This window comes from Ammospiza nelsoni, chromosome W (assembly GCF_027579445.1).
Source record: "Ammospiza nelsoni isolate bAmmNel1 chromosome W, bAmmNel1.pri, whole genome shotgun sequence".
Taxonomy (NCBI): domain Eukaryota; kingdom Metazoa; phylum Chordata; class Aves; order Passeriformes; family Passerellidae; genus Ammospiza; species Ammospiza nelsoni.
Genome location: NC_080668.1, coordinates 7,835,012 through 7,850,808, shown reverse-complemented (window position 1 = coordinate 7,850,808; position 15,797 = coordinate 7,835,012). Strand labels below are relative to the sequence as shown.

Sequence of the window (15,797 nt, the reverse complement as noted above, 5' to 3'; positions counted from 1 at the left end):
AAACTTTTTAACGTTTCACAGGAGAGTGAATGTCTTTTTCCCAATGCCTATGTGCCAGAGAGCCATTATTAAATCAAGCAGCATGGTGACAACTGATTGCTGTACACCAATACAAAGTGTTTCAAACCAGAATGTAATTTTTATTTTTTTTTACTTTCTCCTGCCCCTTAAAGATAGGCACCAAATTTTGTCCCGGTTTAGAGACGAGTTTAGGAGAAAACTCTCTGGAATGAGTGTTTCCTCTAAAGAAAAGGGCTTCAGCAATCCCTTACTGTCAATGAGAAAATGAATACCAGTGGGTCAAAGTGAAAAAATTCCAACTGTTTATTGACAAAGTGCCAACATGGCAAGGGGAAAAAGAAAGAAAAAATGCTAGATATTTAACCGTCAGAACCTTACTTCACATCCTGAACCCCTCCCCCATCCCTCAGCAGAACAGAACAAACAATGAAAAAACCCAAAAGGCCAGGGGAAGAAACAATCCGGCTGGCCACGTGGCAAAGGGGAACAAAATGGCGCCGGCTTTTTGTCTCAGGGAAGGGAAAAGAAGTTCATGCAACAGCTCGGGCAAAACAGATGGGAACATGTTGAACCTCTGGCATTGGCCTCCTCCTCAGAGCAGGTGAAGGTGGTGGATTTTGGTGTCCTTTCTCTTGTTGATTCAGCTTTTCCCATGGTCTGGGGCTGGGGGGAGCGGCTCCCACGGATCCTGGCCGACCGTCTCCCTATCGATTGTTTGATCTCAGACCAAAAGCAAGCCGAACAGTTCAAGAAAAAAACAAAAGCCGCTGAAGGATTGCTGCTGTAGTCTCTTCAAGGCCAGAAAAATGGGAAAAAGAAACTTCTTGCCTAAGCTAACAAAAACCCCAAGCTAGCTAAGCAACAAAGTAATGCCTATCCCTAGAGCACCAAGCACGACTGGGTGTGAGCCTTTGAACAGAGCTGCTGCAAGAACTCCCCCAGGGCTCCCGCCCCTCCCCCAAACCCACCTTAAAGTTACAGCAACCGTTTCTGGGCATAAAGCAGACAATCAGGAATAGAGTATCATCGTAAAATCACCCCAAGACAGTCTCAGGTACCAATAATTGTACTTTTCTATCCGTAAATATAATTTGAGCCTGCTGTTTACTTAAGAGATCTCTTCCCAAAAGAGGAATTGAAAGGAATAAGAAGGAGGTGTCTTTACAAACAAACTGTGGGCCTGATGGTAGATAAGGCCAGAAAGGGAGAGGTGAAAGAAGCAATGGGGGGAACCATAAATTCCATAGGAATTCCACTAATTCACAGACTTACTCAAGACTATACTACATCTCTGGATTTAGAGAAAAAGATCAGAGACACAAGGAAAAAGAAAAACATGGGGGGTAGACATTAGAACGGGATATTAGGTGTTTTAGGAAGTCTGTATCTCTCAAGTACCTCAGCCAATGGGGGAAGAGAGAGGGAAATGCGGCCGGGAAATTAGGATAAAAAAGAGGCTGCATCCTCTAAAAATTTTGAGAGACCCCATGGGGAATGCCCCATGACTTCTCCCTTTATTCAAATAAAGTTACAGGGCTCCTCTGTCTCCTTTCTGGACATAAATCTCTGGTGTTTGTGAATTTTCCTGACATTCTTAGCACCAAATTTTATATTAATACATTAATCTGGGACAAGATACATAAATATATATACCTACATACATATGAATTTTAAAATCCACATCAGGTAAATAAGAAGATGCTTTTACTGAAATATCATTATTAGTAGTATTATAAAGTTTAGAATAAAATTCACATATTCATTTACTGGAGTTAACATACTTAAAAATATTTAAAATTTTCTTAAATACTTTTAAACATTATACATAGAAAACTGTTATAAATCTAAACAAAAGTTACTCATTTTTTAAATAACAAAAAACATTTTAATGCTCTGAAAACTGAGAACTATATTATTCTATTGACTATTACATTTTCATTTTTTAATTTCCTCTTAGTCATGCTTTATGGTGGACTCTACTTAATTCATATTGACAACACATGTGCACAGTTGTAAGCGTGAGCACGTGATCAAAACAGGTGCTGGAGAGGATATTGCATGTGAAACTAAAGAATGGAGAGTGATGCACCCCTCTAACTACCTAATAGACTATTATGGCTTTCCTGGGAGATTTTTCAACATTCCCAGCTATTTATTTAATATGGAGGTGGGAAAAGGTAGGGCAGCTGTGGGAATTTTGAAATAATTTACAAATCCACTATTGTAGCAAGGTGACCCCCGTGGCAGGGAGAAATCATGAGGAGGACTCCATGAATATCAGAAGGCTAATTAATTACTTTATTATACTATATAATTCTATGCTATATTACATTACATCTAAATTGAATCTGCCAAGCACTCAACTGCACACAATCTCGTGACGGTCAGCTGACAGTCCCCACACACACACCGGGATTCAATTGGTCAGTGAATCAAAACACTCACACCAGAATCCAATTACCAATTCCCTTCAGGTAAACAATCTTCCACAATGCATTCCACTTGTGAACAACACAGGCACAGCAAATGAGATAAGAATTGTTTTGATCATTCTTTTCTCTACTTCTCTCAGGTTTAGAGAATGTGAATCCCACAATCCACAAAAAGTACAACTTAATATTTCCATCCAATTGTGTGCTATCACTCTGGGAGCTACTAAAGGCTATGTTAAAGACAGGCTTTCTAGTACTGGAATTGAAGGCAAACTGGTCTGGGTTTGTGAAAAAGGATGGTAGCGAAAAGCATTGGTTGAATAAAGGTTATAACAACAGGATAGAAAATGCGATATATCGATGCCTTGAAATGATAGAATATTAGGTTCTTACAAGCAAGGGAAGTACGCTACTGTTTTTATCTGTTGTAAACATCTTTTATTTCTTCTGCATATAACAGAAGTATTCAAGTATTTTCAGGATTACCGGAATAAAAAAGTTACTAGTGTCTAGTATATTTTTATCCCACACATTTTAATTGCCATCTTAAGGTGGAGAAGATACTTCTTCCCTTGTGTAAATTATTATATTCCCCCCTTTACCTATGAACCAAAGCCATCTCTTCTAGGAAGAGATTGCAGGGGTAAAATAAAAAGGTGCATTTATCGACTAAAACCAAAGGTAGCAAAAGCAAATATAACACGCATGATCGGGAGCTGCACCCTAGGAATTCCTGGCTTCTCCAGGCGCTCATTCCCATCGTGCAGCGGCGCAGGGAAAAAGCGAAGCGACAGAGGCAGTCCGCCATATTTCTACCTCACCACGCCCGCAGAGACACGCCATTGAAAAGCCCGTCCAGCTGGGCTCACAGTGTTCATGCTCTAGTCCCCACCTGCCTTCTCTTCCTCTCTGGTGGAGCCCTTTCTACTCGTCCTCCCTCTCTTCCTTACTACCAAGGCAGGAACGAGCCGCGACAGCTCTTCAGCAGCAGTTCTCCTCGCGCGAGGGGTGAGCGACCGTGCGTGGAAAAAAGGTTCACCTTAAGGAAGTTCGCCCGCCAGGCGCACGCTGAGTTTGCCGGGCAGCGGCTTTACCCGCTTTCGGAGGAGCCGAACTCTCGCTTTAGGACAGAAGGAGCGACAGGGAAGCGTAATTGACGAGGAGGGGAGGGATTAACAGACATTAGCATTTCCGTGGGGGGGTGGTTATTTCGGAGGGCGGCGGGGGTGTAGTTTGCGAGGCATATTCGGGTGGTGGTAGCGGTAGCAGAGGCAGAAGTAGTAGTGAGGGGAGGAGGAAGAGGGGTGTTTGTGCCGAGCAGTTTGGCTGGCGAAGAAAGCACTGCTGCCGCCACGGCTGCAGTGGGGGATGTTTTCATGTTGCTTGGTGCATAATTTAGAGGAGGAGCTGGAAGCGGCGACTATTTGAGGCAGGGAACGGGGGGATTTGTGCTGCTGGGGCCCCGCTTTTTCTTTATCTGTGAGTGGCATCGAGGCAGCTCGCTGCACTTGCCCTACAGTGCCCGGGTGGGGACTTCCGGGTAGAGAGCGTCTTGTCCCCCGGGACTGGTGCTCTGGTGGGGTGTGTGTGCGCGCGCGTTTTTAGGGTGGGGGTTGTGTCTGAACCAGTTAGGAAGAATGACTTTGGAGTCCATGATGGCGTGCTGCCTGAGCGAGGAAGCCAAGGAAGCCCGGCGGATCAACGACGAGATCGAGCGGCAGCTGCGCCGGGACAAGCGGGACGCCCGTCGGGAACTGAAGCTGCTGCTGCTGGGTGAGTGTGGGCCACCGTCAGCACACACGCCTTAAGCGCCGCTGGGGTGCAGCCCAGACATTGCTGTCCCGGGCCCTGTCCGGCTGGTCCCCCAATACATTATATGGCGTGGTTGGTTCGGTTTTCCTCAGGCGCCTGCCACCTTCACCGCGGGGCGGCCGTGGAGGTGGTGGCAGTGAACCGCTCGTCGTTCCTCCGCCACCGCGTTGTGTGCGCGTGCTCGTGTGCAGGCTTCGCCGAGGCGCTTATAGCTGGGTAAATAACCGTGGTTACTCTGAGTGGGTTTGATATGGTCGGGAACCCGTCCTTCCAAAATGGAAAGGGAAAGGATAGCGGGTCAGTGGAGGGGGGTGTTGGGGGAATATCGGCGATGATGTGTATAGGAGAGTGATGGTAAGGAAGCAGATTAATGAAAGAACTTGCAGGGGGGTTGTTTTGCAGATTTCTGGTGCATTGTTCTCTGAGTCTTAGGTTGCTGGGTCACCAGTTGCATTGTTTTTCATTGTGATTTTTATTCAGTGAGGTAAAATAGGATAAGGGGCTTATGCCCAGATTGTAGACTGAATTTTAAAGCAAAAGGAGAAAAAAAGCATAAAGACCAAGATGCATCCGTGAAGGAGAAAAGTAACCTTAAAGTATACTGGTGGATAGCAGGATCTTTAAGACCTTTGGAATTCACCCACTGTTCCAAGAAGTAAAATCTATAGTTTTATTTATCTTTAATTAAAACAGGTTGTTATTTTAGAGCCACGAGTGTGCAAAGGCAATGTTTGTTTAATAGGAATTTGGCTTGTGTTAAAATAAGCTTTTTAAATTAAAACACATTTGTTTGTATATGAGGTGCTCTACTACACTCTGTAGTTCTTGTAATACGGCTTCTGTTGTAGACTAGCAGGCCTTGAAATATGTCTGCACCAGTATTTGGGTATATGGGAATGTTCCAAGTGGATGTGGGATGTTTATGCCAAAGACTTTAGTCTTGGGTCAGGTACATGAAAGTAATTATTTATATTGGGGAAATAAACTGCCTTTACACTAAGGCGATTTAAAAGGATCTAATTTAATGCTTGCTTATGAACGTGTTACTTTCTACTTTAAATAATACAGCTTGTCTCCTGTATACGGAGAAAGGTATTGGCATCCTTAACTGATGTAGAAAAAGGAGGGGTGGAGACAGAAACAATGCTACCAGTAATAACATTCTGTCTCATTTCGGCCTAATTTTGGGTTGATGGAAGTGTGTGCTGTGGCTATTTCAAGATCCAAAACCAAGATAAAATAGAGGATAGATAGCTTGCATTTCAAAAATTTTATGGATGTTCAAGTATAATTACTTAACTATATGCATTTGCTGCAGGAGAGGCAGTTGATGTTTGACTTGTTACTTGGGTCAAAATTGTTGCTGCATTTCCTGGTCTTGCATTAATGCTAGAGGTTTCTCCCAAGGTTTTAAAAATGCATGAAACTTACTGAATGGTACCAACATATACTGCACAGAGAAGGAATTCAGAGATTTGATTCCACAGTCACTAGTACAGATCTGGTATTGTTTTATAAGATCCACCCACTGGTAATGGTGGATTAAGCCCTATTTGTGGCATTACTTTTAGAACAAATGAAATAAAGTGTTTTCAGAGCAAATAGACAAGAAGCCATCACTTAGAAGAAAACACACTGATTGCCTGTATGAATGTTTTCTTCATATATCACTGTCTGTATAAACTGTGCTTCTGAACGTGTAAGCATGATGTACGTGAAACTGAAGTAAATATTCTGCTTCATACTTGATAGCATATCTGCATTTGAGTAGAAATCAGTATAGAAATTCTTCTTGTGTACACATTTTTTGTGTTGTACTTTGTAAATTGCAGTCACATTTGATTGAAAGTGTTTGTGCACATGTAGCTGTTTAACAGTTAATATTGTAAAATGCAGTATAGCAGTAAACCACTGTTGAAGTCACAGGGTTGGATAGAGATTCAAGTTTCAATTTATTAAAAAGCCTCAAACAAACCAAAACTCAAAGTTTCTAAAAATTTGTTTTAGTTAGTGTATTTCTTTTAGGTATCTGACAGTACTTTCAGTCACTCTCCAGCCTAATCATTTGTTCAGTTCTTAAGCTTTTGTTATTTGTTTGGGTAATTCATATGGTTAGAATGGACAAAATAATTTTAAACATAGGAAAATAATTAAAATGAGGAAACTGGGAAAATGTCTGTAGCTGTTTGCCATCCGTTTTTTAAATTGACTTGACCTTTACCGTGCCGTTAAGTATCTTTAGTCATCAAAACTTAAAGTAACAGTAGTGCTTAACTTTATTTTATGTAAATGTAAGGCAAACTTTTTTCAATGTGGGACTGAGAAGTTGGCACTTTTTAAAGTGTTCTTGGATTTAGAAGCCTAAATGGGTTAAAGGCTCTTGAACATGGAACAAAAGGTATATCCTTTTGATGATAAGGTGAAAACGAAGCTTAAGCTGAGCTCAGTTAACTGACCACATGTGCTTTTTGAACTTGTTGCAAGTGTGAAGTAAAAGGTATTAAATCAAAAGGTTTTAAGGAACAAATGAGCATGTCTATGCCATATTTTTTGATCTCGTTTAAAAATTAGACATACATACAAATGCACATGTATAGCGAATATAAAGTAAAATTCTGTGTCAGAATGGAGGATATTTTTCCCTCCTTTACTTGTAGAAATTATAGTGCTTCCTTGCAAAATGAAATATTTCCCTCCCATCTATGTTGGTTACTGTTACTGTGTGACACATTATGCCGTGTGCACCTTTCTTGTGTATTAATGATATGTTTTTACTTTTCATGAGATCAGAGTTTAAAATGTTGAAAGCAATTTCTGGAAAACTTTGCATGGTAAGATTATATTAAATTATTAGTTAAAAAATAAACTCTCTCCATGATTAAACATTAAAATACCACTTTTAGGTGCTGCATTGAACATCATTGTCCTGTTTTAATCTACTGTAAAAAATTAAGCAAAGTCTCTCTTACTATTGTAATTCTAAAAAGTGAACTCTAGCATATACACTGAAAATAGTTCAGCTAGCACAAGTTGGTTGCAATGTTTAATGTACTTTGGAGCAAATTCAGTCTTCCACTGATTTGATTTTTATCTCCTGTATTTTTGAAATTCTTCTGTATTCCATTACTACTGAACATTTTGTAAAACCTTATGATTGTTCTCCAGAGCATAAAGTTGTTAGTGTTTGTTTTTTGCCATTGTAAATACGTATGTTGCTACAGTACAAAAAAGTCATGTGTTTTATATGGGTATGCACTGAACAATGTACAGTATTCTGCATGCTTATATTTTAAGCATGTATGTACGTATTTATTGTTAAGTAGCAAGAGGCATGTGATCTAACTTTTCTATGTATATAATTTTGACTGTCATCAGTGGAAGTTTTACCTGGTTTCAGAAAGCAATGTTTGGGCTTAAATGTTAGTTTGTAGCCGTAAGCCTTCACTACTGATCATAATATGCCTGTAGACTGTATATATTTGTGTTATGCATTATTTTCTCTTCAGGAGTATCTAAGAAAATAGTCAGCAATATCTTTAAATTTTGGCAAAATTAGGTATTGCAGATTAATCAGGGAAGCAAGGTGTCAAATATGACTATCTTTTCATTATCTATATGTTACCAAAGAAAACAGGTGGGAAGTAAGCCATTTGAATTTAGCATGAATTTCAACTAGTCCTGAGTGGAAAACTTTGTTTGTTTTCCAAACCTATAGGATATATATATATGTTGTAGGGTTTTATTTGTATACCTGTGGTAGCTGAATGAAAGATTTGTGTACAGAACTCTGTAAATTAGCAGACTTAGACTTCAAAAACCTTGAAGAGGAAGTGGGCCCGTCAAGCCAACAATCAATCTTCCTTCTCTGCTGTAATCTGAAATATGTATGCCAATAGTCTCATCTACTTATATAAGTAGATAAACTGATACTACACGTTTTAGGATTTTTTGTACACAATTTAAAAATGCTGGTATTGATTAGCATATCCTAATTGACTATTTTCTTTGCTCTTCATTAAAGCAGAAAATGTAATTATTTTGAAAGAGCATTGCAACCTTTTCTTATTATCTTGTATTGATCCATACTTATATTTACACTGAACACTTGCAAATAAGTTTAGGTAATTACAACAGTATGTATTTATGATTAGAAAACAAGCAAATAATATATATCTTGATGATGTATGTTGAAACTAGATTGGTAAGTATATCCTAATTTGGAGAAGCTGTTTCTAAAGTTATGTAATTTGATTCTGGATGACAAACACTGATCTATCTTATATATATGACATATACATTCATTTATAAAAATAACTTTTTGAGGAAAACATAAATCATCATATTGATATCTATGTGATATCATGACTTCACATTTTCTGGAAAAGAGCATATTAATTTTTTAATGCGTGATAAATGAATATTTTATTTTCAGCTCTTTTAAAGAAGGAGGAAAATCAAAACAAAATAACCGAGAAGAAGATTCTTTATAAGTTATCTACTTTAGTTAATGGAAATTAGTTTAGAACCTCAATACTCAAAAAATTCTGACTTAGTTTTGCTCATATGTCAAAAAATCAAGGGACCCAAAATTTGTACTTCCTTTTAAAAACATTATTGAATTTGTATGAGAGGGAAACATGATAAAGCAGAGGACTCTCTTGAGAAGGGACTTTGGGGTATATATTGTAATGTTTAGAAATATTTCTGGTTTTAGCTACTTCAAATTGTTTGGTGTGTAAAGGCAGTGGTAATTTAATAAGAGACAGCATTTCTTTTGAAGTACTTGGACAATCTGCAAAATTAATTCCAGGAAGGGAGAGCATGATAAGGTAGATGTGTGTTTCTTGCTCTGCTGAATGGATTAATACTCAGGAAATGTGTTCTCATACTTGAACAAGATGGCATGCAGCCATTGCTAATAAAATTATGGGACATTTTTCAACATTCAAGTCTTATTTGCTCTACTTATTTAAAAAGTAACTTGCAAGAATCAAGAGCAACAAAGTAAAATAAAAACTGAGGAAGCACTTGAATACTGGAAATACTATGAAGCCATATAAATAGTATTCTTAAAATCAGAGAAGTAAGTGAGCAACAGGCTTTAAATATTGTGTTAACACTGTGCAAAGAAATAAGATACTGAAGGACACAAGTCTAAGCGATACCACAGCTTGAAAAGTTTTCAAAGTTCCCAGGGAAGTTCTAGGAACAATATATATATGTGGGTTCTTTTTTTTTTTTTATGCTAAATTTGAGAATAGAATAGTTCAATTGGAAGGGGCTTAAAATAATCATCTAGTCCAAATGCCTGACCACTTCAGGGTAGATCAAAAATTAAAGCCTGTTATTAAGGGCATTGTCCAAATGCCTCTTTAACATGGACAGGCTTGGGGCATCGATCAGATCTCTGGGAAGCCTGTTCTGGCGTTTGACCACCCTCTGGCTAAAGAAACACTTCCTAATGTCCAGTCTAAACCTCCCCTGGTGCAACTTTGAACCATTCCCACACATCCTCTCATAGACATTTTGTCCAGAATGATACTAGCACACAGATGGATAAACATGTCATGCAATGGATGAGCACCTGGCTCATGGGTCAGGCACAAAAGGTTATAGTGAATGGGGTAACATCAAGCTGCTGACCCATCGCTAGTGGGGTTCCACAGGGCTCCATCTTAAAGGCAGTTCTCTTCAACATCTTCATAAATGACTTGGATGCACGACTGGAAGGGATACTAAGCAAGTTTGCAGATGATACAAAAGTGGGAGGAGCTGTTGACTCCCTTGAAAGCAGGGAGGCCCTGCAGAGAGACCTCAACAAATCAGAAGACTGGGCAGTCACCAACTGTATGAAGTTTAACAACAGAAAGTGCTGGATTCTGTACTGAGGATGGGGCAGCTCTGGATGTATGGACAGACTTGGGAATTAGATGCTGAAGAGCAGTGCTGCAGAAAGGGACCAGGGAGTCCTGGTCAATGGAAAGTTGAATACGAGTCAGCAGTGCCCTGGGGTGCATCAGGCACAGCATCACCAGCCAGTTAAGGAAGGTGATTGTCCAGCTCTGCTCTGCACTGGGGCAGCCTCACCTTAGATATTGTATGCAGTTTTGGTCACCACAATATAAGAAAGCTATAAAGCTACTAGAGAGTGTCCAAAGGAAGGCAATGAAGATGGTGAGGGGAAGCCATATGAGGAGCGGCTGAAGTCACTTGGTCTGTTCAGCCTGGAGGAAACTGAGGGAAGACCTCATTGCAGTCTACAGCTTCCTTGTTGAGGGGAAGAGGTGTCTCGGTCCCTCTGTGAGCCTCTCAGTAACCCTCGGCCAGTCCCGAGTCAGCAGACACTGGGGGGGAGGGGGGGGGTGGCAGCCCCAACACGGGCCGCCATCAGGGAGACACACTCTCGTGCCCCAAGGGTACTGAGGGCACCTAGGCTAGTTGCCTTTGCAGCAGAAGAGACACTAGAGACATCGGTAGAAGATAAGGGGCTGACTCTTAGCAGGGGTTAATCCAAGGTGTTATTCAGGGGCTCAGGGGAGCTCCTGCACCTTAGGGGGCCTCCTGCCGAGAGCACTGGGAGATGTGCCAAGGTTACATTTAAAGGGAGGTGGAAACCAAAAGTAGATAACATTTTACCAACCAATAAGTGACCCTAAGGGAAATACACTGAGGGATAGACATATAGGACAGTGTATGGGGCAAGGCTTGGGGGGCTGACCCCTAGCCTCTGGCTAATCACTCGATGACCTGGACTGAAACTTCTAGATGGAGGGATGGGATGCTGAGTGATTGACAGAGAGCCAGGGTAGGGGTTTGGGGATGATCTCATCCCGGGAGAGGGATAACACAGGTAAAGGGAGGGGGGTACAGTTTGGGATAAACCATTTGGCAAAAATATGGGGATACAAAACAAAACTACTTCAAAGTATTACAAAGTATAAAAATGCACTACAACAAAGAGGAAGGGCAGACACTGATCTCTTCTCTGTGATGATCAGTGAAAGGACCCAAGGGAAGGCCCTGAAGTTGTGTCAGGGCATATTTGGGTTGGATATTAGGAAGAGGTTCTTCACACAGAGAGTGGTTGGGCACTGGAACAGGCTCCCCAGGGAAGTGGTCACAGCACCAAGCCTGCCAGAGTTCGATAAGTATTTGGACAACGCTTTTGGTACATGGTATGACTCTTGGGGATGGTCTTGTGCAGGGCTGGGAGTTGGACTTGATTATCCTTGTGGGTCTCATCCAACTCAGCATATTCTGTGATCTTGTCTGGATACCAGGGAGAAGAGATCAGCACCTCCCTCTCCACTTCCCCTCCTCAGGAAGCTTCAGAGAGCCATGAGGTTGCCTCTCAGACTCCATTTGTCCAAACTAGACAAACCCAGAGTCCTCAGCCACTCCTCACAGGACATGCCTTCCAGCCCTTTTACCAGCTTTGTTGCCCTCCACTGAGGGCACTTCAAGGACTTTCAAATCCTTTTTTAATTGTGGGGTAAAGAAGTGCATGCAGTACTCAAAGTGAGGCCACTCCAATGCTAAATACAGAGAGATAGTCACCTCTATTGACCGGCTGGTTGTGCTGTGTTTGATGCATCTCACGATGTGTTTTGCCCTCTTGGCTGCCGGGGTACACTGCTGACTTCAATTGAGCTTGTTGCTGACCTTCACCCCCAGCAGGGCTATTCTCTAGCCACTCTTCTCCCAGTTTATACTCTTAAATTGTTAATCTGAATGTTAATTCTCTTGGTCATGTTAGAGAACGTTGGATAAGAATTCCTGAAACTACTTCTATCCATGTTTCTGGGTAAATGGGTTTCAGCCAGAAAGACAGAAGTTTTCTGTAGCAGCAAATGCTAACTTATAATGCCAGAAAAACTAGAATGCATGAATGCTGAGAAAGGTGTCAGGTGGTTTTAGGAACCTATCAGGCTTGGGAAACTGAGGCTCTAATATGGGACTTTGTTTTTTCTAAACCCTGATATTTGCTTTACTAAGTATTAGGCATGTCACTTCATCTCATAGACCAGGACAATGCTAGCAATAAAAATTCAGTGCTATATCTGGATGGGATGGAGTTAATTTTCCTCATAGCAGTCTGTATCATACTGTGTTTTGGATTTGTGACTAAACCAGTGTGGATGCCATCAATGTTTTGGCTATTGCTGAGCAGTGCTTTCACAGTGCTAAGATTTTATCCTTTTTTTCCCCACTCTGCCCCCTCCCCCTCCCTTCCCCCATCCCTGATCTCAAGTCATTAAGGGGGGTGGGGGGGTTGGTAGGATGTGCTCAGCAATAAAAGATCTGGGAAATAAGGAGGAAAGAGAAATGCCATTTATCTTCCTAAATAGCATTGTACATGCTGAGGCTCAAAAAGTGTCAAAACAGCCTCATTTTGCTTTACTTAAATGTGTAGCTTTTTCTTCACCTGTTAAACGATCCTTATCTTGATAGACAATGGCAAAAAATGCGCTCTTGAGCTAAAAATTCTTACAGATCAACATGCTTGCACAATTCTTGGTATGTTATAAAAAATAACTTTCCCCTGTGAAACATTGTCCTGTTCTTACCTTGAATTTCTCCAGGATTTGCTTCTAGTCACTTGTTATATTTTGACCTTTGATATTAGATATATGACCCATGGGCACTTAGAAACTGAGACCAAGATAGTAATTAATCTTTGTATCGATTATGAAGCTAAATTAATTGATTTCCTAATGCTAATTGTAGGGTGAATTTTTGAGTCCTTTAATCATTCTTATAGTTATCTTTCTCATCCTTTCCAACATCACTTCTAAATTACAGACTATGAGAAATGAGCACTGAGGTGTATACATTCTTTGCTACAAGGGCAGAAGTAAAATTTTTCTTGTGATAGTTGAGATGCCACTGTTGAGATTTGTACAAGGAAAACAATGACCTTTTTAGTTATGGCATCAAACTATTCATCTTTAAATGGCTATGTACCGTAACTAAAATATTCTTCAAAACAATTGCATTTCAGGGTGGGTTGATTGACCATTTGCAACCTGCTTTCTCTATTCCTATATAGTTAACCTTATATTTACCTGTATTCAGAAGCACAGTCTCTGCCTGTTCCTGGTTTACAGGTTATTCATCATCATATCCTCTTTGTAATTTACCAGTTCACAGCTTTTGTATCACCTACAGATATTGTCAGTAGTAAGTTAAGAGGTATTTTTTTAATCTCATGGGAAATGATATTTAAGTTTCTTATCAGAATAGGGGTATCACTGGAATCCTGTTAGAAACAAAGCTGCCTGAGGACTTTCTCTTATGTAATTTAATACTTTCTGCTTAAAGAAGGAATGTGTGCTGTTTGTTTGTTGTATGATACCAAATCAGTTGCTTAGCAGAAGCCTAGTTCCTCAAAACTGCTGCATTTATGAACCAAACCACTAGAACTGTTGTAACTGCTTAACTCTTGGTATGCAATCTCTCCCACGTCCCATTCTCATCCTTGGTGTTTTGGGGGTTTTTGGTGATATTTCAAGATTTATGACAGAAGGGCTTCTTGATCAGTTATCCTTTTGATAAGAGGTGTCCTGACTTACTGAGTAACGATAATGTTCTAATTTTAGTAACTGCTCTGTAACATCTTCAATAACTGCTGTAGTGGAAACTCTTTCGGTGTCACTTTAAATATGATCTGTGTTTCCCTAAAACCAAAACAGAAATATTTGCAAACTGTATGTGGATTTTTTGGTGTTAATATGAAGAACCATATCCATTTAATAGAGGACCAATGCAGTTTTAAGTTTTTAGTTTTTGGTTGGTTTTTTTTGCATGAAAATATGAAGTTTAGAAAACAACAAAAAAAAGCCCCTCCGCAGTCTTTGGAACCCTTTAGTTATTCATTTGACTTCTCTTCCCCCCTCCCTCCCCCTTAAAAATTTTTAATACTTCTGAATGTTTTAACTTGCCTATTTCAACTTTCTCTTTACATCCCCTCTTATCCAAACTACTTTTACTGTTTTTCATGCTTTCTTGTTTTGTGGAATTGAGGCTGTCTAGCTATTTAATGAAATGTTATGAAATGTCTCTTAGTTGTTCCCATTTTAAATTTAATTGCAGCTGTTCTCACTCCTAATTCTGTCAGGTTTTGTTCAAGTATCTCTCATGAAACATGAAGTATTTGTACTACTAGTTTTGGACTTTTTTTGCTTGCATATAATAAATGTAATCAAGTCATGATAACACCCTCTAAAAATTACTTTTTACTTCAGTTCTGCCGCAAGTTCTTTTTCTTCATATGATAAGATGTATTTCTGTATGGTGCTTTTTTGTGTTAGAAAATCATCATTTCTGAAATACAGACATTCCAATGTCATTTGACTGGGACTTGTAGTATCAATTATGTTGCCCTGGGAGACTGTTACCTCCTTCTGTTTTCATTAAACTGTTTAAAGAACCCCACTCAGTTGTTTGTCAAATCACCTGTGACATGGTCATCTGACACGGTTCTAGCTTTTGTGTCAATTCTTTCTATTAGATTTTAAAGTGAAAACCTTAAAGATTGCTGTCTAGAAGCCAGTTTTGAAGCACAGAAATGTTAATCACTGCACTTTGACTCATGTAAATCTTTGCTTCAATTATATCTCCCTGTTTAAATTTAATTTGTATATTAGCAAGCTTTTGGGTTTACCACCTATGCATCTAGCATTTTTGTAGACAGTTAAATTTCCTCTTTTAATGTGATGCTTTGTTCAATTTTAATCTTATTTTTATTTTTTTCTGCTAAATAAGTACACTATTGTTTTCCTTCTCATCCTTCTCTTTCAGTAGTGAAATAATACTCTGGCCTCTTTGTCCAGTCTGTCTTTCTGAATGTTTTTCATTTTAACAATGGGAACTATCCAAATTCTGCAACTCCATCTTCCACATACATCCAGTGATGCTCTATCATATATTCTTTACCTGTCCAGGAATTTACCTTTAGGTGATCTGGTGGGTTTTTTTTTTTCTCCTGGTACATAACAAAATTGTCATTTAAATTTGATGCCAAGCTAATAAATGTAGAATGTTTAGATATTTATTATTTGGAATAATTGCAATTATTTGTTTATTGGCAAAACTGAAGTATCATCAGTGGATATTCACAGATGACATGTTCACATATGTTCACTTTTGCTGTCATTGTCTGTGTTAAGCAAGTTCCTTCATCTGTTGTCAGGGACTTACATCCAAATAGAGTGCACATTAATGAAATAGCTATCCCAGCCATATGCACCTACCCCTTGGGATACCTGCAGACTTCTCTTATGTACTGTATGTGCTGTGTTCATGGCTTGTCTACCTCATGAGTACAATATGACTATAAATTAATGTCTTTGTGAAAGGAGCAATGCTTGGTGAATGTTGGCAGTAGCTGTTTAGCATTTCTGTGAAATATGAAAAAAGTGTTGTTACACCTTGAGAAACAATGACTTTAGAGGACTATTAGAAGGCCTTCTGCAATTTCTGCAAAGGGTCCAAGTTTGTCCTTAACAGCTGTGTGGCTCTTGTTCTCCTGAA

At 39.7% G+C, this 15,797-nt stretch overlaps 1 protein-coding gene across 2 annotated transcripts in view; it reads left to right on the top strand.

Annotated features, from left to right (window-relative positions):
• Positions 1-3,289: 3,289 nt before the first annotated feature.
• The window catches only part of LOC132086218 (guanine nucleotide-binding protein G(q) subunit alpha), a 201,048-nt gene continuing 188,540 nt past the window's right edge, over positions 3,290-15,797 (top strand). Inside the window, exons 1-2 of one of the 2 annotated variants that reach the window (XM_059491707.1) lie at positions 3,290-3,461; positions 4,082-4,226. In XM_059491707.1, coding sequence (XP_059347690.1) covers positions 4,091-4,226 — 136 coding nt within the window. In that variant the 5' untranslated portion in view covers positions 3,290-3,461; positions 4,082-4,090. Of the gene's footprint in view, positions 3,462-3,704; positions 4,227-15,797 lie in introns of those variants that run through there. The other variant, XM_059491706.1, reaches the window with a different exon arrangement.